Source organism: Balaenoptera borealis (genome assembly GCF_965194805.1).
Source record: "Balaenoptera borealis genome assembly, chromosome: 19".
In the NCBI taxonomy this organism is placed as follows: domain Eukaryota; kingdom Metazoa; phylum Chordata; class Mammalia; order Artiodactyla; family Balaenopteridae; genus Balaenoptera; species Balaenoptera borealis.
Window position 1 is genome coordinate 55,261,748 of NC_138878.1, and position 23,790 is coordinate 55,285,537.

A 23,790-nucleotide genomic window follows, 5' to 3' on the forward strand; every position below is an offset into this window, starting at 1 on the left:
ACCCAGTTTTACTGAGAAATAATTAACATACATCACTGTAAGTTTAAGGCATACAGCATGATGGTTTGATTTGCATGTAATGTGAAGCGATTACCACAGTAGGTCCAGCTTAAATCCATCTCTCATATAGATACAATAAAAAGAAAGAAAAAAGGCAAACAGTTTCTCCTTGTGGTGAGAACTCATAAGATGTACTCTCCTATCAACTTCCCTATATATCATACAGCAGGGTTAGCTGTAGTCATCAAGTTGTACATTACATCCCAATTATTTATCCTATAACTGGAAATTTGTACCTTTTGACCACCTTCCTCCAATTCCCCCTCCCCTCACCTTAAGGATCTTTACTGCAGCATTGTTAGAAGTGGCAAACAAGTAAACAAAAATAACACAAACATCAATATGGGAACCATTACATGGATTGTACATTCACGCTGTGGGATATTATGCAGCCGTTTTCGTTAAAGTGTCAGAAATATGCCCACTGATCTCCAGAGATGTCTTTAGTGTATTGCTAAAAAGCTCTGTGTTTTTTAGAAAATATGTATAGTACGATGCAGTTTTTCTTTAAAAACTTTTTTTAAAGACACAACTTCGGAATTCCCTGGCAGTCCACTGGTTAGGACTCTGGGCTTTCACTGCTATGGCCCCAGGGTTCAATCCCTGGTGGGGGAATTAAGATCCCCGCAAGCCACCGGTGCAGCTTGGGGGGTGGGGGTGGGGAAGACCCAACTTGTTTACACACCCACTCATTCACTCATTCAACAAATATTCATTGACTGTCTGCCTCGTGCTGGGAATACAGCAGTAAAGAAAACCGATAAATACCCCTTCTCTCATGGAGTTGACATTCTAAATGATGGAGACAAGAGAATTGAGAAAAAGTGGAGATGTTAAATAGGCGGGTGTGATATAAATGGAAGAATCGGGGGTAGGGATAAAAAAGATTGGGAATCCTCCGCATATATGGTGGCATTTAAAGTCATTAAGACTGGATGATTTTTGTAAAGTTTGTGCGTATTCGTACAAGCTCGGAGAAAGTGTGGAAGGACGCACGCACTGAGAGACTAGAGAGACCTAGGGTCAAATCTCAGCCGTTAGTCTCTTGGAGGTTTACCCAGCCTCTCAAAGCCTGTCTGTAACATGGGAAGAATAACACAGCTATCCAAATGGCTCCACCACCGCCACCTCTTGGTTTAGAAAAGCTGCCACGCAGGTGTAATCTCCAAGACAGAAACGTAGCATCTCGAAAGCCCACGCTGAAGCTAGGGCGGCCATATTGGCTACGGGAGGCGGGGAGGCGTTGCGACCGCTGCCATTTTCAGTTAGGGCAGGTGGCGACTTCCGGTCGCCATCTTGAGTGACAGCAGAGGCGGAGCTCCGACTAACATGTTCCTTAAAAGCCGGGCTCCGAGGGCACCTCCCCGAGAGCGACTGAATGCTAACCCCGGCAGGCGGAGGCAGACAGTCGCAGCCCCGCCCCCGGCTTTGGGCTCCACCTCTCGGCCCCACTTCCGCCGGGCGAGGCGATGTAGGCGTCGCTGCCGTAAATCGGGAGGGCGGTTTGCCGCATCACGGAAGATGGCGGCCGCGGCGGTGAACGGGGTGGCGGGCGCCTCGAGCTCGGGGCCTGCGGCGGCCTCGGGCGCAGTCCTGCAGGCCGCGGCCGGCATGTACGAGCAACTCAAGGGCGAATGGAACCGTAAAAGCCCCAATCTTAGCAAGTGCGGGGAAGAGCTCGGCCGTCTCAAGGTAGGGATCGGCCGGGGGTGCTTTGAGGGGTCCAGACCCAGGGGGAGCCCGCAGCGCCGACACGACTAGGACGGGCTGGGCGATCCAATAGGGTGAAGGATTCGGAACAGCCAAAGTGCGGGCTTGGAGGAATGAAGACGTGAGAGGGGTCTGGAATGGACCAAGTGCGGCCCCACGGTGGGGGGGTGACGGAAAGAGTTTCTGGCACAGACGAGTGAGAAGTTAAAATTTTGGTGCTTGGAGACCTAGCTGGCTGAAGTGGCAGGACGGGGCTGTCAGAGTTTTTCTGATGGAGGGTTCTGGACGACACCATGTGGGGAATGAGGACTGGACAGGGTGATGGAAGGAGGAGGCTGAGATGATGGGGTTCCTGGTTAGGACCAGGTCAAGTTAGGATCTGAGAAATCTGGGGCTTAGGGATGCGTCTGTGGGGAGAGGGGCCCAGCCAAGTTGTGAGGGCAAGACTGAACTTAGGAAAAATATTCTTATAGTAGAGGACCAGAATGGGGCTCCGGTTGCTTCAGGCCAAGTGTGTTTGGGAGAGAGTACAAATACAGTGGGCTGGACCAAGTTGCTGACGGGGGTGTATCTGATAAGGGATGGTGTGTGGGCTGGACTATGGGAAGAGGTTAGCACCCTTTCCTCCCTGGTGTAGATGGAGGGGGGTAGCTGGGCCCAGCCCACCAAAGTATGGGAAAAGATTGCCAAAGAATTGAAGGTGCTAGTGTCTCCCCACCCCTTGATTCCATTGGGTCAGGCATGGAGTGGCCTTCCTGTTTCCCCAGTGGATCTATTAATACTTGCAATATAAGGTCATCTTAAATGAGCCCTCATCATGTGCCCAGGCCCTGATCTGAGGGCTTTATGAGGACTGACTCCTTTAATACTCATAACAACCTTATGAGTCAGGGATGATGATTAGCTCCATTTTCTAGGAGGGAAAACCAAGACCTAGAAGAAGGTAAGTAACCTGTACTTGAAGTCCCATCTTCTTTCCTTCCTTCCCCTGCCCTCCTCGTCAGCTGGTTCTGTTGGAGCTCAACTTCCTGCCAACCACAGGGACCAAACTGACCAAACAGCAGCTCATTCTGGCCCGTGAGTGTCACTGGGGTTGGGGGGGTGGTGGTGGTGGTGGTTATGGGCTGTGGTCATGGCAGGAATGGCAGCACTGGTGGTCAGGGTCGGAGAACAGTCACCTCCTGAGAGCTTCCCCTGTTACCTACAGGTGACATCTTGGAGATCGGGGCCCAGTGGAGTATCCTACGCAAGGACATCCCCTCCTTCGAGCGGTACATGGCCCAGCTCAAATGCTATTACTTCGATTACAAGTGAGGATGGGCCCTGTCCCTAATTTGGTTTGCGTGTGTGTGTGTGCGGGGGTGTTACATGATGGCTTTTTATCCTTGTTGCTCTAGCCACTTGAGACATCTTCCTTCACTTGGGAATTACCCCTTTGCATAGCTGTGTCGCCAGAAGCCTCAGGGTTAGGGGTTGGCCTGGAGGTCCTGAGTCTGGGATTATACCATCCAGTCTCTGTTGCGCTCCAGTCCGTCTCCACCTTCACATTCCCTCTCTAAATTTCCACTCCCCAATGTAGCCACTATCCCCTTTTACCTGCCTTGGCCCCAGCCTTGTCCCCTCAGATTCATCCCTCCATGGCAGCCAGTAGGTTCTTTGTGACACTAAAATTTGACCATGTTTATCATATGCTTAGAACCGGTCTTGGCTCCCCATAGCCCTCAGGTTTCAGACCAGGCTCTTTCCTGTGGCCTCCAGGGCTGTGTCAGCCCGGACCCGTCTGTCTGCGTCTCCCCCATCCCAGCCCTGTCTCTCCCACTGGACTGTGAGTCTTCTGTAAGCGAAGGGTCTTAGTCACTGCTGTGTCCCAGCACTGCCTAGCATGGAGCCGGGCCCAGAGCAGGGACTCACTGGCTGTGTGTTGAATATGAAACTGAATGGCTTCATAACTGAATGGGGCTTGCATGGACTAATGATTAAGAATTTGACATCAGAAACCAGACAAACCCGAGTTTGAAACTAATTTTGCCATTTCCTGATTATATGGTCTTGGGCAAATGACTTTACTTCCCTAATCCTCAGTTTCCCCCAAAAAGTGAAGGTGATGATTCTTAATATCATAATCATAGTTAACACTTATATAGTATTTATTTGGGCCAGATACTGTTCTAATCACTACCTGGATTAAATCATTTAATAACTTAACCCTTATTTATTTAACCCACCTCTGTCAGATGGGTACTGTGGTGATACCCATTTTACAGTTGGGGAAACTGAGGCTAAGTCACTTTACTGGTGTGAGGTCACTTTCTGGGGCCCATATGATTGTGACTTTTTCATGTCTCTTTGGGCCTCAGTTTCATCTGAAAACCCAGGACTCGCTACCCCTCCAAGGAGAGAGCATCAGGCAGTCGTCAGGTTCCCTGAAGCCTGGAGTGGGGCGCTTGGTCGGTACCTAAGCCCTCCTTACCTTGGTGTCCCACCCTGGTCCACAGGGAGCAGCTCCCGGAGTCAGCCTACATGCACCAGCTCTTGGGCCTCAACCTTCTCTTCCTGCTGTCCCAGAACCGGGTGGCTGAGTTCCACACAGAGTTGGAGCGTCTGCCTGCCAAGGACATCCAGACCAATGTATACATCAAGCATCCGGTGTCCCTCGAGCAAGTGAGGCTGAGGAAGGGGGAGGGGAGGGCCTGGCTAAAGGGAGTGGTACAGGGACAGACATTCGGGAGGGCTTCCTCCCAAATGAGAGGGTTCACCCATCTTTCAGCCTATGGACTCATTTGTCCAACAGCTATTGAGCCCCAGCCCTGTACCAGGCACTGTGGTTGGTTTTCAGACTCTACAGTGAACAAAACAGTTAGAATCTCTGATTTTGTGAGGATGACATTCAGGTGAGGAAGTGGACAATAAACAAAAAGATTAAATAACCTGTATATGGTCTGTCAGATGTGAAATGCTGTGGAGAAAAATAAAGCAGGAAGGAGGGTGGAGGGGCAGGGGCAGGGTGGTCAGGGAATGCCTTGCTGAAAAGATGAAACTTGAGAAAGACTTGAAAGGGGTGAAGAACCCAACCACGTGGTCATCTGGGGGGAAAATGGTCCAGGTAGAGGGAACAGCCAGTCCGAGGGTCCCAAGGCAGAAACATGCCTGGTGTGTTTGAGGGGCAGCAAAGAGGACGGTTTCTGGAACAAGGTGAGCAGAGTCAAGGAAGAGCTGTAGTACCTAAGGTTAAGAAGTAGTTCTTAGAGCTGAGGTTTCATGGGAGGATTTCGCTGTGGGGAGAGGATGGGAGAGAGGGCATTTATGGCAGGGGCAGCACAGCTTGGGCAAAGATGTGGAGGAATGAGCTTGGGGTGCCTCCAGCTCTGTCTCCCTCCTGGAAAATAGATAATTAGATACTAACCAAGGGCAGGCTTGGAGAGTGTGTGTGTTTGTGTGTGTGTGTGTGTGTGAAAACCAGGGAGGGCTTCCGGGAAGAGTAGGACCCAGTCTGCATGGGGAATGGGTGATTGTATGGCAGAGAGTGTTCTAGTAGAGTGTAGATTATGGAGGCACTGGGAGTATGGTGAGGCCTCAGCGGGTAGGCCCCTGTGCTGCCTCTTCCTCACCCTCTCTTCTTCCTCACCCCTGTTCTCTGCAGTACCTGATGGAGGGCAGCTACAACAAGGTGTTCCTGGCCAAAGGCAACATCCCTGCTGAGAGCTATACCTTCTTCATCGACATCTTGCTTGACACTATCAGGTGTGTGGGGGGCCAGGGTCGTGTGGAGTTTAGAAAGAGCCTGGACTCTGGAGTCAGACAGCTCTGTGTTTAAATCCCATTCTGGCCACTTGTGATCTGGGGAAGCTGGGCATATCAGGTCTCCTTTTCTGTGAACTGGAACTGGTCGTGAGATGGGGGTAAGAGCCCTCATCTCACGATGGGCTGTGTATGTGTATGCCTGTGGACATCAGACCCTGAGTATGGACTTGGCACCCAGACAGCACTCAGCAGACAGAGACCCTGCTGCTTCTCATGGAAGTGCTCCACGAGTCATATAGCTTCATCTCAGAGTGTGGGCCCAGGAGTCCCAGAGATCTGAGTGTGGACCCTACTGTGGCCCTAGCTTTGCAACTCTAGTCAAGCTACTCTCACCTGAGCCTTGATTGGTTGAACGGGGCAGGTAACACATTCCAGCCATCAGTGCTGAACTGAAGGGTCCGGCCTGAGAGGACAGGGCCTGGAGAGTTGTCTGTGCTCAGTAATGAGAATCTCATCTTCCCCCAGGGATGAGATTGCTGGGTGCATCGAGAAGGCCTATGAAAAAATCCTCTTCACTGAGGCCACCCGGATCCTCTTCTTCAACACACCCAAAAAGATGACAGACTACGCCAAGAAGGTGGCTGGGGTGGAGGGCAAGGGACCACAGGACCAGCGAGCCAAGGGGTGCACTCACTAACAGCAGGGTGGGGTGGCCTGGAGGGACACTGGAGCAAGACTGCCCAGGTTTAAATCCAGTTGTGTGACCTCAGGCAAGTTGCCGAACTTCTCCGAACTTCAGTTTCCCTACGTGTAGAAAGGGGCTAGAGTTTAATATGTGGGATGAGCTTAGCCCAGCACCTGGCACCAGGTGCAGGTGGAGGCTTAGCATATGTTGGTTGCTGGGCTTATCAGAATTCCTTGGAGGTTGCAGCTTTTCCCCACAAGACTTTGCTTCATTTGGTCTGGGGTATTTGTGTGGGAGCAGTGCCCCTGGAGATGCTGATGCATGGGGTGCGATAGCCCTGGTGACTGAGGAGGGTCAAGATCAGACTGGAAGAGGTGAAATTGAACTTGAGCGATTGTGACAGCTGATACTTAGTGATCGTTTACTCTGGTCCAAACACTATTCTCAGCACTTTTGATTCACTGAATCCTCACAGCAGACCCAGAAAAGTGTGTGATTAGGGTCCCCATCTCAAACATGGAGAAACTGAGGCACAGAGAGGTGAAGTTACTTGCCTAGGGTTGTGCAGGGTAGAGTAGGGTTGGTGAGAAAAGCGAGCCAGGGCCCACATGGGTAAGGGGAGGGTGCCTGTGTGATCACCGACCCATCTCATCTCTCCCTTCTTGCAGCGAGGGTGGGTCCTGGGCCTCAACAACTACTACAGCTTTGCCAGCCAGCAGCAGAAGCCGGAAGATACCACCATCCCCTCCACGGAGCTGGCCAAACAGGTCATCGAGTATGCCCGGCAGCTGGAGATGATCGTCTGAGCCCACCAGGCACTGGGGTGGAGCAGAGCTTGCATTATTTAAGGCAGTTGCAGTGCAGGGTTTCCCCCAATAAAGGTGGATTGACATTTTCTCTCTTAGGCCCTTGTCTCCCCGAGTGGAATGGTAGGGACGTAAGTTCTTATCTCTGAAGAACTTGGAGGTTTGGGGGCCCTAGGAGGTCTGAGATAACCCTGGGTCAGCCTCCATCCAGTGGCCATTGCTCGAGGTCTCAAACACAGATGTCCACTGTGGGGGCCCAGTGGCACAGCGGGGGGAGCACAGGCCCCGGGTAGAGGGACTGTTGCAGGCAGCTGTGGACACAGAAAGGCCAGACCAACGTACCAGAGTGTTTCAGTGAAGGGGGCGAAGTGTCCTGATTTTGAAAAATGTTTGCAATGAATTAAACCAGTTTTTTAAAATGACATGCTAAATGGACCTCTGTGGAACAGAAGGCATGGGCCCTGCCATGGGCTTGCCTTGGTTCCCACTCTTCTGAGCCAGTGCTGTGACTTATGACCTCCTGCACCTCCCAGCCTGTTTCCTGCCTTGAAGTTCTCAAGAAGGTGTTTAAGGCAGAGTCCAAATCTGGCTGAGCCATTTGTGGTTTGTGGGATTTTCAAGAAAGTCTCCTAGAGTCGGTTTCCCCAGCTGCAGAAAGGGAATGATCATTCCTGCTTTCCAGAGTGATTTGCACTGAACCCCTGTGCTTGGCACCAGATCGGCTTGGAAATGGGGCTGATGGTATTAAGGGGAATGAGAACATCTCACCCCTGGGTGCATCAGTCCAGGTGCTGGATGAATGGAACCTCTCTTATTGCTAGTCTGGGTCCAGCCTCCTGTGGCCAGGATGTGGTGCTTTCATGGAGACCTCTGCCCCGCCCCACCCCTTCAACCCTTAGCCAGTGACTGACAGACATCTAGGCATCTAGGCATCTGGATGGTTATTTTATTGTCAAGGAGAGGAAGGCAGAGGGCGTTGAGCAGACTGCACTCAGTTGGAATGGGTAGCCTGCAAGTCGTAGTGCTCCAGCCCAGCTACCAGGGAGCCGGCCAACGTGATGGTGGTGACCCAGCGTGGCTCACTCAGGTGGTTGGTGGGTGTGCTCAGCCTAGGGAGAGGGTAGAATCTTCAGGACCTGGCTATGTGGCCAGGCCCTTACCCTTCCTAGGCTCCACTTTCTCCATCTGTATAAGGGACCGTGTCTGAATATCCCAAAGGTAGTTTAGGGCAGGGCTGTATCCACTTAAACTTAGTAGGAAAGGGGGCTGAGGGTTGGTGATAGTAGTTCTCCCAACTCCCCCTTCAGGTCCCAGCTGAGCCCCAGAGGTACCAGGGCAGAGGGTCTCCCAGTTATTCAGGTTCCTCAGGAGCCAGGGTCAGACAGACCCTGATGACCAGATCCTGAGATTTAGGGGTGAAGGAGAGGTAACTGGAGGATGCAGTGTCTCCCCTGAATCTGCGGAATCAGGAGTAACCTCTGCACCACAAGGACTGGGATATCAGTGCCCTCAAAGTGGCGGTCAAAGTCTTGGGTCAGTCGGGAGAAGGTGCCAAAGGCTGGAGGGGTAAGGAGTCTGGGGGGCTAGGCCTGGGGCTTCCTTTGGAGGCCTGCATTTATACCCGTTTGGTTCCAGAAGACCATCATCTCCCATCCCATCCCTGAAGAGCCTGGGATGTGGTCCTTCTTGATGTCATCAGGGACAGGGTCAAGGCAGTGAATAGGGTCAGGCCAGCTGGGACCAGTTTTCCCTCCCTGATGGCTCCAGAGAGTAATAAGAGGGTCAAGGGTCACGATGGAGGTCTGGATACTAAGGAGCGGGGCCAAGGTGTTCTCTGTCAGGGATCAGCATGATACCAAGGCTCCTCTTGGTTCTGAAGGGTTGGAGCTCAGCTGGGTTTGAGATGCAGCCAAGGGGAGGGTCTAGGGTCAGCTGGGGTCAGGACGCCAAAGGGTTGAATGGGGCACTCCAGGAAAGTCGGGTTCAGGACTTGGAAGGGTATGCCTCCCCTCCCTACTCCTCGACCTCCCCTCACCAGGCAGACACGTTGCGTGGCAGGCGGCGATGGCGTGGCTGGTGGCGGCAGTAACACTTGAAGGGACAAGAGTTAAGCACCTGGAAGGATGGCCAGTGGCGCGTGGCGCCCGAGTTAACCGTCCCCGCTGGAGGAGCCCCGCTGCCACCACCCCCTCCACCACCGCTGTCAGTCACAGTAGTTGCAGTACATTCGCGAGGACCATCTCCAGGCGCGCCATTCTCACGCGGAGCGGCCCGGGCTGCGCGGGGACCCTTGTTCCGGCGCGTGCGGACCTTGACGGGCGCGGCCGCAGGTGGGGATGGCTCAGCCACGGTGGGAGCTGGAGCCGGGGGTGGGGCCGGGCCTGGGGCCTGGTCAGCGGCCAAGGCGAGGGGCAGAGAGGGAGCCGGAGCGGGAGCCACGGCCGACTCCAAGTGGCCAGGGCTTGGTGTGGGCGGGAGGGCCACGGGCAGCGGCGTTGGCTGGAGCACGGGCGGCTGCGGCGCGGGAGGCGGCGTGGGTGGTGGCGCGGGTGGGTGCTGCGGCGCTGGCGGCGGCGGCAGCAACTCTTGCGGGCTGGGAGGCCCGGGGCGCACAGTCTCGCCATTGGTGGGCGCCGGGAAGATGAACACAGGCGGCGCCAGCAAGGCGGGTGCGGGCCTCCGGGGCCCGGGAGGTGGATGCATCTGCCCTGCCGCAGGCGGCGGGGAGCCCCTGGGCCCTGAGAGCGCGACTGCGCGCCGTCGGGGCGCCCCGACGCCTCCGCCAGCTCCACTGAAGCGAAAGTGGCGTTCAGGGCCATCAGGGGGGATCACCCAGTCAAATTTGGGCTTCGAGCCTGGGAAGGTGGTGTAGCATGGAGGAGTAAGGGTCCGGGCGTGGGACGCAGGCGCCGAGGGTGGTCCAGAACACCCCTCGCCGTCTCCATCACCGCCCTCTGCTTCCTGAGTTCCCCGAGGGACCTCTCCCGAGGGGCGAGAGGCCTCAGGAGCCAGAGGTCCCTGCTTCAGGACCTCAGCGTAGGAGATGGCGCCCGAGGCGGCGGAGAAGAGTCCTCCTCCGCCGCTGCCCCCGAGAGAGGCTTTGGCCGCTAAGGAACTCGACGCCGCCGCAGGGGACAGCTGGGGCCCCGACTTGAAGGTGACTTTACACAACAGGCTCAGGCCGGGCTCGAAGGTCACAGACCGGACCATTTCGCCCTCGCCTGCTTGGGGAGGTGCCCCTCTGCGGGCTCCGCCGGCCGTCTGGCCCTCGCTACCGTGCCTGGCCTGGCTTTCTGTAGGGGTTGCGGCGGATGTGGCCAGAGCAGGAGTGCTTCTGCGTTCCGGGGGCTGCGGATCGGAAGGTGTCGGTAGTGGCGGCTTCCGCGGCTCCAAGGGGGGCGGAGTCGGGGATGGGGCCCTCGGGACAGGGTCGGGGTCCTCTCCGGTTAGTTGCCGGGGCGGCGGCGGCAGCGGGCGGAGGTTGGGAGGGTCGCCCTGGCCGCGATGGCTCGCCTGCAGCAGACCGCGGATCCGGGGCACCGGAGTGCCCGTGGGTTTTCGCCACTTAGACGGCGCGGGCAGCAGGGTCCCCACGGGGGGCGGGGGTGGTGTGGAGACCGCGGCCGCAGTCGCCTCCTCTGAAGGGGGCGTCACTGGCGAGGGCAGTTCTAAGGTCAGGGGCAGGGGTGAGGGTGAGGCCTGGGACTCCGGGGGTACCAGGAGTCCCGGGGGCGCGGAGCTGCCAGGGAACCAGACGCCCAGCCCGCGAGCCAGGCGCATGGCCGGGGAGGAGGGGGTCCTCTCGGGCTCCACAAGTGATGTCCGGCGGGAGTTGGAGGACCGGTCCGAGGCCTGCTCTTTTCGGGAGCCCCCGCCCGCGGACGGCTCCGACTGCACGTTCCCCATTTCTGACGGAGGTCGGGGACTGTGATCAGAAAAACTTCCGCCAGTCAATCTGCCAGGGCTGTGGGGTCCCCACGAGGCTGGCTGTACTTGGTCCTATCCGTCAGCACCGGCCCCGCCCTTGTCCTCCAAGATCCACTCAGGCACTAGTCTCTCCCCGCATTCCTGTTCCGTGACTCTTGATGTTCACATCTTCTTCCCCGTGGCCCCATACAGTTGCTGTTCAGATACTTAGTCCTCCATCCTCCTAGTGTACTAAGGTTGGGTCCCTGTCTCCCTGGCTGGTCCCTCATATCACATCCCTACACTTTGACCACGTCTCAGGTCTCTAAGCTCCAAGACACAGGTCTTGCCCGCTTTCCTGTCAGTCATTCAGCCCACATCACTCATGATGGTTGTGCTCTGTAGCCTATAAGACCTACAAAGTGTTCAAGCTTTTCTCCGCGGACTCCAGGCTCCAGAGGCCCAGGCCCCGCCCCCGCCCTCTGGTCCTGCCCCGATTGTCAGGGAATCTGGCCTTCTCAACACCCCCCGCCCCAGGTCTGGCCCCGCCTCCGCTTAACAAATTCCCGGTATTCTTGTCAGGCTAACCGCTCAGTCACCACCTCTAACCCTCAGATCTCTCTCTCTGTGTTGATCATTTGGTCCTGCCCTCTTCCCAGGCTTTAGTCCTAAATTTCTTTTCCCGCTCCTGGTCTAGCTGCAGGCCTCACACTCAGGCCCCACCCCTTTACCCAAGCTCCGTCCTGGCTACTCCTTCGCTCAGAGGATCCCACTCACCGACTCCTCCAGCTGACCAAAGTTCAGACCGCGGCCCCCTGGGCCCAGGGCAGGGCGGGCAACGGCCGTAGCAGAAAATAACCGAAAAGAACGGGGGTGCGGGTGAAGGCAAGTGGGCGAGACTGCGAGGGCGGACCCCGAGATCTAGGCCACGCCCCCGGGCTCGAGGCCCCGCCCTCCTTGAACCAGCTTGGGCACGGTCCCTTACGAACCTGGTTCTCCCTTTGAAATACTCGGGAGTCTTCTTCCCTGCCCCCAAGCCTTGTAGTCCTAGGCCCCACCCCTATAGAACGCTTTAAGCCCCTCCCCTTTATAATGCCCCGCCCCTCTCCGTTAGTCTCTCTCCCGAAGCCCCGCCCATTACAAACACTGCTACGTAGCTCCTCCCTTTTGGAGCTCTCCGTCGTCCAGCCCCTAAAGACAGTTTACTTATAAGCTCCGCCCTCTTAGGACTTGGCAACCTCTCTTCCCTAGACCCTCTCCTTCCTCGGGCCCGCCCAGAAGGCCCTTCCTCCGTGGACCCGCCCCTTTCTTGACGCACGCGCTTGTCCGCGCCTTCGGCGTCCTCACCCTCTCCTTCCCCCTCTCCTTCCCCCAGGTCCTCCGACCCCGCCTCCTTGGAAATGCTCCCTTCTTGCCCCACCCCTTTTCTAACCTAGCCAGGCACCCAGCCCCTCCCATTTAGAACCCAAAACTTAGACCCTCGCCTCTTTAGAACCTTGAGACCAGGCTCCGTCCCGGACCCCGTCCCCATAGCCTCAGGGACCAATGGCGCGGATGGGTGGGAAAGTAGGGGATCCTCTCTGGATCCTGAGAAAATGCGGGCTGGGGGGCTGTTCGCTAGAGCCAGTGCCGGGCTCTAGGACCCAGCGGGCAAGTGCGCCTGCCTCGCGCTTACCCCTCCCCCAAGCCGCCCCCTCCCCCCCACCCATCTTTCAGGTTCCCCCTCCCTCCCCCCTCGCCCCGGCTCCCGGTGCCCGTCTCTAGCGCCGCCGGAGCCAGCGAGGGAGCCGGAGCGAACAGGAGGAGGAGGAGGAGGAGGAGGAGGAGGCCACGTCGCCACCGCTCGGAGCCCGGCCGGAGCCTCGCAGGCAGGTGCAGAGGGGGGCGAGGGGGCGGGGGCTGACAGACCGCCTGTCACGGTGAGGGGGCAGACGGCACCGCGCTGCGCCTCCTGCCCACCGGGGCGCCCTCCAGACCCTGGCTGGAAGGACAAGGGGGTGGGGGCCCCCAAACTGCGCGGCAGCCATTTGGGGTACCAGTGTCCATTTGGGGGGCCCGGACTTCCTCGGAGGACGCCCCATTCATAAATTTCCGTACTGGACCCTCACCATTGGGGAACTCAGGGGACCACTCCCCCCGGGAAACATGTGTGGGGAGCGTAGGGCATCCAGAAATCCCGGCGTCCCATCCCAGTAGGCCCTGGTGCGGTGGGGACCCCTGCCCTCTTTCTCTGCTTCACCTGTTGTCGGGGGAGGCGGGCGGACAAAGGAAGCAGCGTCACGTGACTGCTCATTCACAAAATCCCATCCCATTGAGAAAAGGGGGCTGGGGGCGCTGCGGCCGCCCCTTCCCCTCCCCAAGGGCTGGGGAAACCCGGCAGCCTGCAGGTGGGGGAAGGGGCTAGACCTCGTTTCTGGGGTCCCTAAGTCTGGGGCGCCAAGGTCCCTGCGCTCGGCGGTAGTGAGGGGTTGGACGCTGATCCCGATTACTGGGCGGAGGGCTAAGTCCCTTGAGCTGGGGGGCGGGGTAAGATGGTTCTGAAGGATGCTGGGGCGGGGAAGGAGAGGAGGAGGGATCAATTCCCCCCGCCCCCACCCCCCGCAATCTCTGCCCCTTGCCTTTCCTCGGCAGGGGCCTGAGGGAGCAGGCTTGATTTTTGTGAATGAAATGCTCTCTGGATGTGTCTCGGTCGCCCGTTTCTGGCTTCCTCTGCCTCCATCTCCCTTTCGGCCTGTCTCTGGCCATTTCTGGTTCTCTCCTTGCTCCCTGCCCATCTCCCGTTGCTGGGTGACTCAGTGAGCTTTGCATCCGGTCTCATTCATAAATCCGGGAAGGGGTGGGGGGGAAGAGAACCTGGGTTTCTCACCCAGCCAGTGGCCTGGGCGGCAGGGTGCGGAGGCAGTGTAGGGGGGACTGGAGCTGAGTTGATGGGCTCTAAGAAAATACATATGCGCAGGCACCCAGCTGTGAGGGGGACGATGGGTGGGGCTGTGGGTACGTGCTGAGGGAGGAGAAGGAGACAGGGTTGATAGGGGATGAGCAGGAGGAGGAAGGGAAGTGGAAGAGCAAAGCTATGGGGGTGAGGATGGGAAAGATGGGGAAAGGGAGGAAAGGTGGGTATGGAGAAAAAAGGTAGATATGGAGAAGAAGGTAGGCATGGGAGAAAAGAGATGGCAAAAGGAAGAAAGAAGCCATGCTGGAAGAAGGTGGGCATAAGAGAGGTGACGGGTATGGGGAGACAGTGGGCCTAGGGGAGGAGGTGGGTGTGGAAGGTAAGGTGAGTATGGGTGGCTAAGAGTGCAGTAGATCCAGCTGTGAGGGATGAAGAGCAGAGATGAGGGTCGGGGGAACACTGAATAGGAGAGCAGGATTGACGCTCACTGACCCTGTTGTCCCTGTCCCCCCACCTCCTCCAGGTACATGGTTCGGGTCCGAGCCGTGGTGATGGCCCGAGATGACTCCAGTGGGGGCTGGCTGCCTGTGGGGGGCGGGGGCCTCAGCCAGGTGAGCGTATGTCGGGTCCGAGGGGCCAGGCCCGAGGGGGGGGCCCGCCAGGGGCACTACGTCATCCACGGGGAGCGCCTCCGGGACCAGAAAGTGAGCCACCCTGGGGCGTGGGGGTAGGGTGCGGGTGTGGGGAAGTAGGGGAATGGGACTGGGGATGTAGAGGTGAGGTCAGGTCATCTCCCAGCACCGGGGTGTGGGATGGAGTTGGAAGTACATCTGTCCTCTGTCTGAGAGTGGGGAGTTTCGGGACTATTTGGGGTATTAAGCAGGTCCTGTCCGCTGCCATTGCCTGCTGGACTGTCACAGCAGCCTCCGCACTGGTCTCCTTGCCCTGCTCCTGCTCCCTCCCCCAACCTCAGTCTGTTCAAAAGGGGCTGGGCTAACACCTGACTCAGATCATATCCCTCCTCGGCTCAGAACCCTCCCCGTGGCTCCATCTTGCTCAGAGATCCTCACCACGAGGATTTTACACCACTGGCCCCTGTCTGCCTAAGTATATGGAGGCATTTGGTGGGGGGACCGTCTGGAAGTGTCCAATAGGGTTTACAATCCTAATGTGGGTTCAGCAGGAATGTTCTGGGCTGTCTGGCCTGAAATGGAAAGAGAATGTTGACGTTTCAGCTGGGGATGTAGTAGAAAGGTTTGGATCGTTTGAAAAGGCTTGGGGTAAGGGTTGAATTTCAGAGCAAGGATCGGAAGGAACAATGTAGGGGGGTTTGAAATGGTGTGAAAGAATATAGTGGTGTTGGGCAAGAAGATGAGGGAACTTCTAGGGTGTTGACCAGCATCTGAGGGGAAATCTGTGGGAGTTTGTTAAGAATTTGGAGATAATATTTGGGGAGCTTATTGGGGCATCAGAAGGGTACTAACAATAACATTTTGAGATGTTCAGTAAAATTTGGGGAGTATGATTGAGTCAAATGGGGGATATTGGCTATCAGAAGGAGGCTGACTCATTTTTTGAAGCATTCAATAAAATTTGGGATTCCTATTGAGATATGGGGCGGGGGATGGTTAGGAAAATGTAGGGATCAAGGGGTTTGGGGGAAATATTGGAGTATCAGAGGTGTGCTCAGTAAAGTTGGGGAGTAGTATTGGGGTGTTGATCAGGGTTCAAGGGTACACCTAGGATTGAGAAATGAGGTTTGTGGGGTGCTCTGGTATAGAGTCTGGGGAAGTCACAGGCATGGCTGGAAGAGGGTATCTGACCTGGCCCCTTCCTGCCCCCCTCAGACTACCTTGGAGTGTACCCTGCGGCCAGGCTTGGTTTACAACAAGGTGAACCCCATCTTCCATCACTGGAGCCTGGGTGACTGCAAGTTTGGGCTGACGTTTCAGAGTCCGGCAGAGGCTGATGAGTTCCAGAAGAGCCTGCTGGCAGCGCTGGCTGCACTGGGTCGAGGTGAGTGGCGCAGGTGGTGGGCGTTGGTGTGGGGGGGGGGCGGGGGGGGAGCTGGAGTGGAGGGGTGGGAGAAGCTGGGCCCAGGGAACTCACTCTCTGCCTTTCTCCCTGCCCCAGGCTCGCTCACCCCCTCCTCCTCCTCCTCCTCTTCCTCCTCCCCTTCCCAGGATACCGCAGACACTCCCTGCCCTCTGACGGTGAGTCTCCAGGATGCAGCTCTGCTGGGAGGGCAGGGGTTTCTTTCTATGCTACAAACATTCTTGAGCACCTACTGTGTATCCAGCGCCATGCCACGTGCTGGGGACGCGAATTTGGGCCCAAACAATAGTGTCAACTTTGATCCCAGTTATTCTAGTTTTTCTGTTCTATCTTGATTTATACGTTCATTCAAGGGTATTTATTGAACACCTTGAATAAGAAGTGTTTTAAGCACTGGGGATACATCAGTGAACAAAACAAAATCCCTTTCCTCGAGGAGCTTCTATTCTAGTGTGGAAAGGCAGAAAAAAATTTAAGGTACACTATAAAAATTAATAAATCTTAAAAGTAAATGGGTGAACAAATTAATGGGAAATCCATCCTTCTCAGGGGTACAAACCTTGGAGTCATCCTTGCCTCCTCTCCTCTTTTATGCCCCTCATCTAATCTGTCAGCAAATATTGGCTCCACTTTCTTTTTTTTTTTTAATTTGGCCGCACCGCATGGCATGTGGGATCTTAGTTCCCGGACTGGGGATTGAACCCAGGCCCTGGCAGTGACAGCGCTGAGTCCTAACCACTGGACCTCCAGGGAATTCCCTGGTTCCACTTTCAAAATGATCGGAATGTGCCTCCAACCTGGTTACTGTTCAACCTCATCTCCCCACTGGACCATCTCATCAGCTGCTCATCATCAACTGCCCCCTCCCCACCATCTCCTTTCCCCACACACAGCCAGAGGGACCCGACTGACATCTAAGTCAAATTATGGATATCTCCCACTTACAACCCTACCCAGGCTCCATCTCGTGGTAAAGGACAAAGTCCTCACAGTGGCACATAAGATCCCACATAATCTGGCCTCCTATTACTCTCCCTCATGCTCACTTGGCTCCAGCCACACTAGCCTCCTACTGGTACTCCAAAAGGGCAGGCACATTCCTGTCTCAGCGCCTTTGCACTCGCTGGTCCTCTGTCTTAGAACACTCTTCCCCAAATTTCCACATGGCTTATTCCCTTATTTCCTTCAGGGCTTTGCACACACATCACCTTAGTGAGGCCCTCCCTGAGTAACCTGTTTGAAATCTCCCAATGCTCCTTATCCTACTCTTTATCCCCATCTTCTAAGATATTTTTCTCATTTCCTCTCCCAATAGACAGTTTTATTATCAATGACTTTACTGTCCATCTCTCATGCTAGCATGTCAGCTCCAGGAGGGCAAGGATCTTTTGTTGCTTTCTTGCTGCATCTTCAATGCTTAAAACAGTGCCTGGTAGACAGTAAGTGTTCAGTAAATATGTGTTGAATAAATTGATTGAATGAATAAATGCACAGAATGTCGGATTCGATTTGGCACTTGCTGGGGTACAGTGGGGGTTGCTTGAGAACACTTGGAGGAACAAAACTGGTTCCCTGGGCAGAAAAGGGGGATTCCCAGGGTAATGGGAGATGCAGGTGGGTCTACAAAGTCACACAGACAGGTCCCACTTATTGAGCACTTACTCAGGAAAGGTGCTGTGCTCTCCATGCTCCATCTCACACCCTCCCAATGGCCTTTGTGAGCCTGGCATGTCGTGGGTGCTCAATGAATGTTTATTGAAGATAGTAATTGGATGAGGTGGGAATTATTCCCAAGTTACAGAAAGGAAACCAAGGGTCTGAGAAGCTCGTAAAGGACAGAGCTTGGTTTGGATGGGAAGGAACACATTCCAGGTGGGTGGAACTGCCCCAGTAAAGGTGTGGTGGTGGGAAGGAGGCAGGAAGGCAGCTGACAGCCAAGGGAGAGGGCTTCTGAGAAGGGAGGATGATTTGATGTTCTGTAGGTTGGTGAGCTGAGCAGATAAGAAGAGAAAGTCAAATAATAATAACCATTTCCAGCTCTTCCTGTACTTCAGGCATGTTTATGCCCTTTACAGTGGGTCCTAACCACATCGTTATGAATAGACAATATTATGATCCCCATTTTACAGAAGAGGAAACTGAGGCTCAAAGAGCTGAGCTCACTTGCCGGAGGTCACACAACCAGTCAGTGGCAGAGCCGGGGCTTGAACCCAGGCCTGTCTGGCCGCAGAGCCCTCGCTCACAATGGGAGGGGGTCTATGTAAGGGCATCGGCTGTGCCAGGGGTCCCGGCTCTGAGGCCGCCAATCTCCCCCAGTCCCACGTGGACAGCGACTCCTCCTCCAGTCACAGCCACCAGGAGACGCCTCCCACCGCAGCGGCGGCCCCCATCGTCACCGTGGAGTCAGCTTCTGGCTTCGGGCCGGCCACGCCCCCCCAGCGCCGCCGCTCGTCAGCTCAGGTGCGACCTCCGACCCCCGGTGAAATAAGGCCGGGCGCTGGGGTCCCGAAAGTGGGCGGGAACTGAGGCCGCAGAGGGGCAAGAAACCACAAACAGATTCTAAGGGATTGCTGACCTGACTTATGGCGGGGGAGCTTAGGCCTGGGTTCCTCGGAAGGTTGGGTGAGGGCTTCCTGCGTCTCCTGCGCTCTTGGAGATTGGAAAGTTCTGAGTTCCACAGAGGTTTAGGGGACGACTCGGATAATGACTATATTAGGAAGTTGGTGGTACTCGTGGAAGGAGTCCTTTAGTGCTTAATTCACGAGGGGTGGGGCTCAGTATCCAAGGGGTAAAAGGGACCTGGGGACCAGACTCCTGCGTCCTGGAGGAGGAGACGGCTGGGGTCCAGGAGTCTTGAATCTGAGAGTAGAGGGGGCTGGGTACTGGGATCCCGGATCTTGAGAGAGGGCAGGACTGAGAGCCTGGACCACTGGGTCCTTAAGGTGTGGGTTTGGTGCCTGGAGTCTTCTGTCTGTCCCTAGATGTCCTCTGTCCCTGGGAGGGGAGTGGGCTTGAGGACTTAGAAGTCTGAGTACCGGACCCAGGCAGTCAGGATCCCAGGGCAGGATCCTAGGATGAATGAGGCCTGTGGCTGGGTCTGTGGATTTTCGGGTCTTCTAAGGCCGGGATGGATTGTGGTGGGATGTGGGGCATCACACACCCCGCTAACTTCTTCTCCTGTGTCTTGGTCCCGCAGAGCTACCCTCCGCTCCTACCGTTCACGGGGATTCCGGAGCCTTCAGAGCCCCTGGCCGGGACAGGGGGGCTGGGTTGGGGCGGCCGTGGCTATGAGGATTACCGGCGAGCTGGGCCACCCGCACCCCTCGCCCTATCCACCTGCGTCGTGCGCTTCGCCAAGACCGGCGCGTTGAGGGGCGCAGCCCTGGGGCCCTCGACAGCCCTGCCCGCCCCTCTCACCGAGGCTGCGCCTCCAGCGCCCCCGGCTCGCCCACCCCCGGGCCCCGGCCCGGCCCCTGCGCCTGCCAAGGCCTCCCCGGAGGCGGAGGAGGCGGCGCGCTGCGTGCACTGCCGCGCGCTCTTCCGCCGTCGCGCCGACGGGCGTGGCGGCCGCTGCGCCGAGGCCCCGGACCCGGGTCGCCGGCTGGTGCGCCGTCTCAGCTGCCTGTGGTGCGCCGAGAGCTTGCTCTACCACTGCCTGTCGGATGCCGAGGGCGACTTCTCGGACCCGTGCGCCTGCGAGCCGGGCCACCCACGCCCCGCCGCGCGCTGGGCCGCGCTGGCTGCGCTCTCCCTCGCCGTGCCCTGCCTCTGCTGCTACGCGCCCCTGCGCGCATGCCACTGGGTCGCAGCGCGATGCGGCTGCGCAGGCTGCGGGGGTCGCCACGAGGAGGCGGCGCGGTGAGGACGGCCTGGTGGGTCCGGTAGCCGGACCGAGGACCCAAAATTGAGGGTCCAGGACCCCGGACTCCGTTCGGACCCCAAACCCAAACCTAGGCACACCCGGAACTTGGAGCTTGAGTTTGGATTGAGAGACCCCAGACCTGGAACCTGGACCCCAAATGTAGGACTGAGAGACCCCAGAACCAGCTTCATTGGGATGTCTGTCCAAGAGGTCCTAGGCATCCTGAGTTCTGGCGTCCCCATTCTCCATCCCCACTCCGCCCCGCTCTGGCCTAGACTGAGGAGATTCCAGGGATGCCCAGACTCTTCACCTCAGGCAGGCAGGGGAGCACACGGATCCCTGAGAATCGGGCTCTGAATCCTGACTCCCTGTTCAAATTACCAGTCTAGACTCAGTCATGCCTGGCACCATGAACCCTCAAATTACAGCCCCAGAATTAGGAGTTGCCGGTACCTGACCCTGCCTGTATACAATTACTCCCAGATCTTGAGACCCTAAGACCCAGAATCACCCCCAGATCATTCCTGAATGCTCATCTAAAACTCGGAGCACCTGTATCCGAGATGTTCTTGTGGCTCCAGGACTTCTTAGATACCGAATCCTCTTAAGATACTCTGAGTCCTTGGATGTGCTCAAACGGATGTTCTCTGACCCAAATGACTTGGGAGACCCATCTAAGAGCCCCCTTCCCCACACGCACACTGCCCAAGATCCAGAATTAAGACTCCAAGATTCTCTGTGAGCCAGGGATCAAAGAAGTTTGTAGACCACCAACACCAAGCCTGTGTTCCCAGGAGCTTTCGATTTCATATATAGGACTCTGAGGTGCCTAGTCCCGCAGATGTAAGACTGGAGGCAACCAACACCTCAGGGCCCAAGACATTGGTCCCAGCCCCTCAGATAGCCCTCTTCCAATCCTCCTTGGACTTGCATTTCAAGCCCCAGGATGTCCTGGAGTCTTTGGCTTCTTCGTACCCACAGATTCCCCAATCCACTAAAGGCTGGGAGCCCAGCTCCCACAAGATGGGATGTTCATGGCAACTCAGACCTCTGACCCCTTGCCCCTGAGTGACCCCAAGGTACTTTAGGAGCACTAGATCCAAGACCCCAAGGTGCCATTGACCCCCAAATTCAGGACTCAAGCCTAAACAATATTGGGATTGTCCCTGACCCAGGATCTTGGTCCCTCCATACCAGAGACAGATCTGAGGCTCCCCGGGACCCTAGCACCTTCAGATCCCAGATTTCTTTGGACTCAAACCTCTCTAGCCTGATATTTCCCAGGCCCAGCTTGTGCATCCCCTGAGACCTGCTGCCGGTTGAATCCTGCCATCCATACGCCCCTGAAACCCCAAGTTCCCAGACACTGGAATTCTAGTCCCAAGGGCTCCAGCCCATGCTCTAGTATCCCACAGAACTACCCCTTTACCCTAAGGGGAAAAAAACATTTTGAGCTAATGTTCCTGGATTCCAGGACCACCCAAGAACACCCCTGCTCCCATCTCTAGGACCCAGCATTGCTGTAGATGATTGTGCAGGCTGTTCATGAAGCAAAGGCACACAGCCAAGGTGGTGAGTGGGGCTGGCCATGCTGTGCCCTCAGAGGAAGGTGTGCATTGCACGAAGGCAACTAGGTATGGCTCTACTGGCACAAAGGCCACACACACACACACACACACACACACACCCCAGCCTTGCAGACTCTCTTCCAAGCCCAACTTTGAGTCCTAGCCCTAGTCCAAGCCTTTTATGACCTGCCCCTCTGTTAACTCCTTCTCTTCCATTTCAGAGTTGGGGGTTGTTTCAGAAAGTTTGAAAGCCTGGTTCATGGCCCATTGAGAGTCCTCTTCTGGGGAAGGGGGATTCCAAGGTCTCTTTCCCCTGAGTGGAATGGGACTTCTAGTGTACCACAGATCTGATGGCCTCCTGCATGGGGGGGTGGGAATCACGGTCTTGGAGCAACACAATCTCATTGTTGTACGGGCTTGGGACCTGCATCTGGTCCCAAGCACCTTGAAATGTGCACTTACCTTTCCTCATTACCCAGACTTGGATAGCCTTGTGGGGGTTCAAGGGATAGGTCAAGGGGGCCAGAGGGATGGATCCTCCTGTCACTTCCTTTAAATTATTAACTATTTATTACATCCGGAACCTGTGAGATTCAGCTCTCTCAAGCAGACCCTGGGATGGGTGAGAGAAAAGGGGGGTGTCCCTCCCATCCCCACTCTGCCCAGCTCTCATCACTGTCAGACCCACCAGAGCTGAGGGCGGAGGGACTGGGGGCTGGGGCAGCCTGGGTCCCCATCCCCCTCTCTGTGCCTCGGTCTCCTCCCTTCCGTGGTGGGCGGGGGGAAGCTCCATTCTTAACCTACCTCGTTTTGGGGAGGGGTGGGACGGGGGACCAGAGTGCTGTAAGGTGCTGCGGGATCTGCGGATGAAGTGGGGGGCTGGGGGACGGTTCCCTGGCTCCCACCTCCCAGCACCGCCTCTCCCAGGTCTCCCAGTCCTGCTCCCTGCTGATACCCACCTCTGATCCATGATTACTCTTCATCACCCCTAAATCAGGGGTGCATGGAGGGGTGACCCTGGGAGCCAGGAAGACCTCAGACCCTGGAGCCCCCAGGCCCAATTTCCCAGCTGCTTGCCCCTCAGATTGGATGCTTGGCCCCCATACTTGGGGGAAGCACCCCGACATTTATCTTCCTAATCTTGATTCTAAGCCAGTCTGTGACCTCAATGTTGTTATCAGGGCAGGCTGAAGTAGTGGGGGATGATGCGGGCCGAAGACCCAGCCTTGTCATCGGGGGAGGGGCATGAGATATCGGCTCCAAGAAATGTCTGTGACAAAGTCTCAGCCTGTGTTCTTTATTTGCATTGATGCACCCCATCCATTCACCTTCCTGAACCACCAGACCAGTCCCCTACCCAAATTCTCCTTTCCCCTTCCCATCCTTTAGTCCCAAGCAGACCCTCCAGCTGAATTTTATACCTCCAGTCACTCTACATTTATTGGACACCCTTTTTATTGGACACCCTAGGTGCTGGGGATAAAGCAATGAACAGAACAGACAAAAATTGGGGAATTCTCTGGCGGTCCAGTGGTTAGGACTTCACATCGCTTTCACTGCCAAGGGTGTAGTTTCAATCCCTGGTTGGGAAACTAAGATCCCTCAAGCCACGAGGCCAGAAGAGACAAAATCCTTTCTCACAAGGAACTTATGAGCCTTATAGTGAAGGAGACAACATGTTAGAAATGATACATACTATAAAGAAAAAATAAAGTGGAGATGGGGGATACAGGCAGTTGTAGCTGGGGTGGTCAGGGAGTCCCCACTAAGGAGCTGGCATTTGAATGAAGCCCTGAAGGAGGTGAGGGAGTCTTGTGGATGTCTGCAGGAAGAGCACTCCAGGTAAAGGGGACAGTTGTGCGAGGCCCTGAGGGAGGAGCACGCCTGGTGAGTCTGAGGGACATCAAGGGAGCTGGAGGGGGGGAAGCAAGGAGGAGGGTGCATAGGAGATGAAGGCTGAAAGGTGACAGGGAGAATCTGTGGGGCCTTGCAAGCTACCGCATGGACTTTTCTGCTCACCCGGAGTGAGGTGGAGCTACAGGAAGGCTCCAAGCATGGGAGGGATGTAACCTGACTCAGGTATTCATAGGTTCCCATTGGCTGCCTGGGGGGTACAGATACGGGGACGACGGGGCATGGAGACAGGGTGGAGGCTGCTGGGATGGTCCAGGGGAGACAGTGGTGCACAGGACGAGGGTGAGAGCAGTGGAGGTGGGGAGAAGTGGGCAAGATACTGGATCTGTTTTGATGGTCAAGTTCACCAATTTAGATATGGAGTACACCAGAAAGAGTAGAATCAAGGTTATGACTCCAAGGCTTTGGCCTGATCAATTTTTAGTATTTTATTAAGGTCAACAAATGCCCCCTGAGTACCCAGCCTTGGGGTACGCAGGACTATGGAGGAACCAGATTAAGGGTAGGCTCTGCCCTGGAGGAACAGGTTCTGGCCCTTTTCTTCCCTGAGGCTCTACTCCCAGTTCACTCCCATTCCCAGTAGTACTATA

At 56.1% G+C, this 23,790-nt stretch overlaps 3 protein-coding genes across 11 annotated transcripts; 2 read left to right on the forward strand and 1 right to left on the reverse strand.

Annotated features, from left to right (window-relative positions):
• Window positions 1-1,374: 1,374 nt before the first annotated feature.
• PSMD8 (proteasome 26S subunit, non-ATPase 8) lies at window positions 1,375-7,100 on the forward strand. The gene is made up of 7 exons (XM_082367432.1): window positions 1,375-1,752; window positions 2,775-2,847; window positions 2,978-3,080; window positions 4,266-4,431; window positions 5,411-5,511; window positions 6,037-6,148; window positions 6,865-7,100. Exons 1-7 carry the CDS (start codon window positions 1,390-1,392, stop codon window positions 7,000-7,002), a joined length of 1,056 nt encoding a protein of 351 aa, XP_082223558.1. The 5' UTR covers window positions 1,375-1,389; the 3' UTR covers window positions 7,003-7,100.
• An 826-nt stretch (window positions 7,101-7,926) lies between these two features.
• GGN (gametogenetin) lies at window positions 7,927-11,883 on the reverse strand. Of its 2 annotated transcripts, none has more exons than XM_082367319.1 (3): window positions 11,686-11,883; window positions 9,038-10,910; window positions 7,927-8,111 (listed from the first exon to the last, which is right to left on the reverse strand). In XM_082367319.1, exons 2-3 carry the CDS (start codon window positions 10,906-10,908, stop codon window positions 7,994-7,996), a joined length of 1,989 nt encoding a protein of 662 aa, XP_082223445.1. In that variant the 5' UTR covers window positions 10,909-10,910; window positions 11,686-11,883; the 3' UTR covers window positions 7,927-7,993. The 2 variants fall into 2 exon arrangements, with proteins under 2 accessions (XP_082223445.1, XP_082223444.1); XM_082367318.1 differs by having other exon boundaries at window positions 9,038-10,927.
• A 653-nt stretch (window positions 11,884-12,536) lies between these two features.
• On the forward strand, window positions 12,537-22,569 carry SPRED3 (sprouty related EVH1 domain containing 3). 8 transcript variants are annotated; one of them, XM_082367048.1, is made up of 6 exons: window positions 12,537-12,780; window positions 14,325-14,505; window positions 15,649-15,817; window positions 15,935-16,014; window positions 18,173-18,316; window positions 19,053-22,569. In XM_082367048.1, the coding sequence occupies exons 2-6, from the start codon at window positions 14,329-14,331 to the stop codon at window positions 19,716-19,718; spliced, it is 1,236 nt and encodes a 411-aa protein (XP_082223174.1). In that variant the 5' UTR covers window positions 12,537-12,780; window positions 14,325-14,328; the 3' UTR covers window positions 19,719-22,569. The 8 variants fall into 8 exon arrangements, with proteins under 8 accessions (XP_082223174.1, XP_082223169.1, XP_082223172.1 ...); XM_082367043.1 differs by having other exon boundaries at window positions 12,640-12,776; XM_082367046.1 differs by having other exon boundaries at window positions 12,640-12,776; window positions 14,325-14,412.
• The last annotated feature ends 1,221 nt before the right edge of the window (window positions 22,570-23,790 follow it).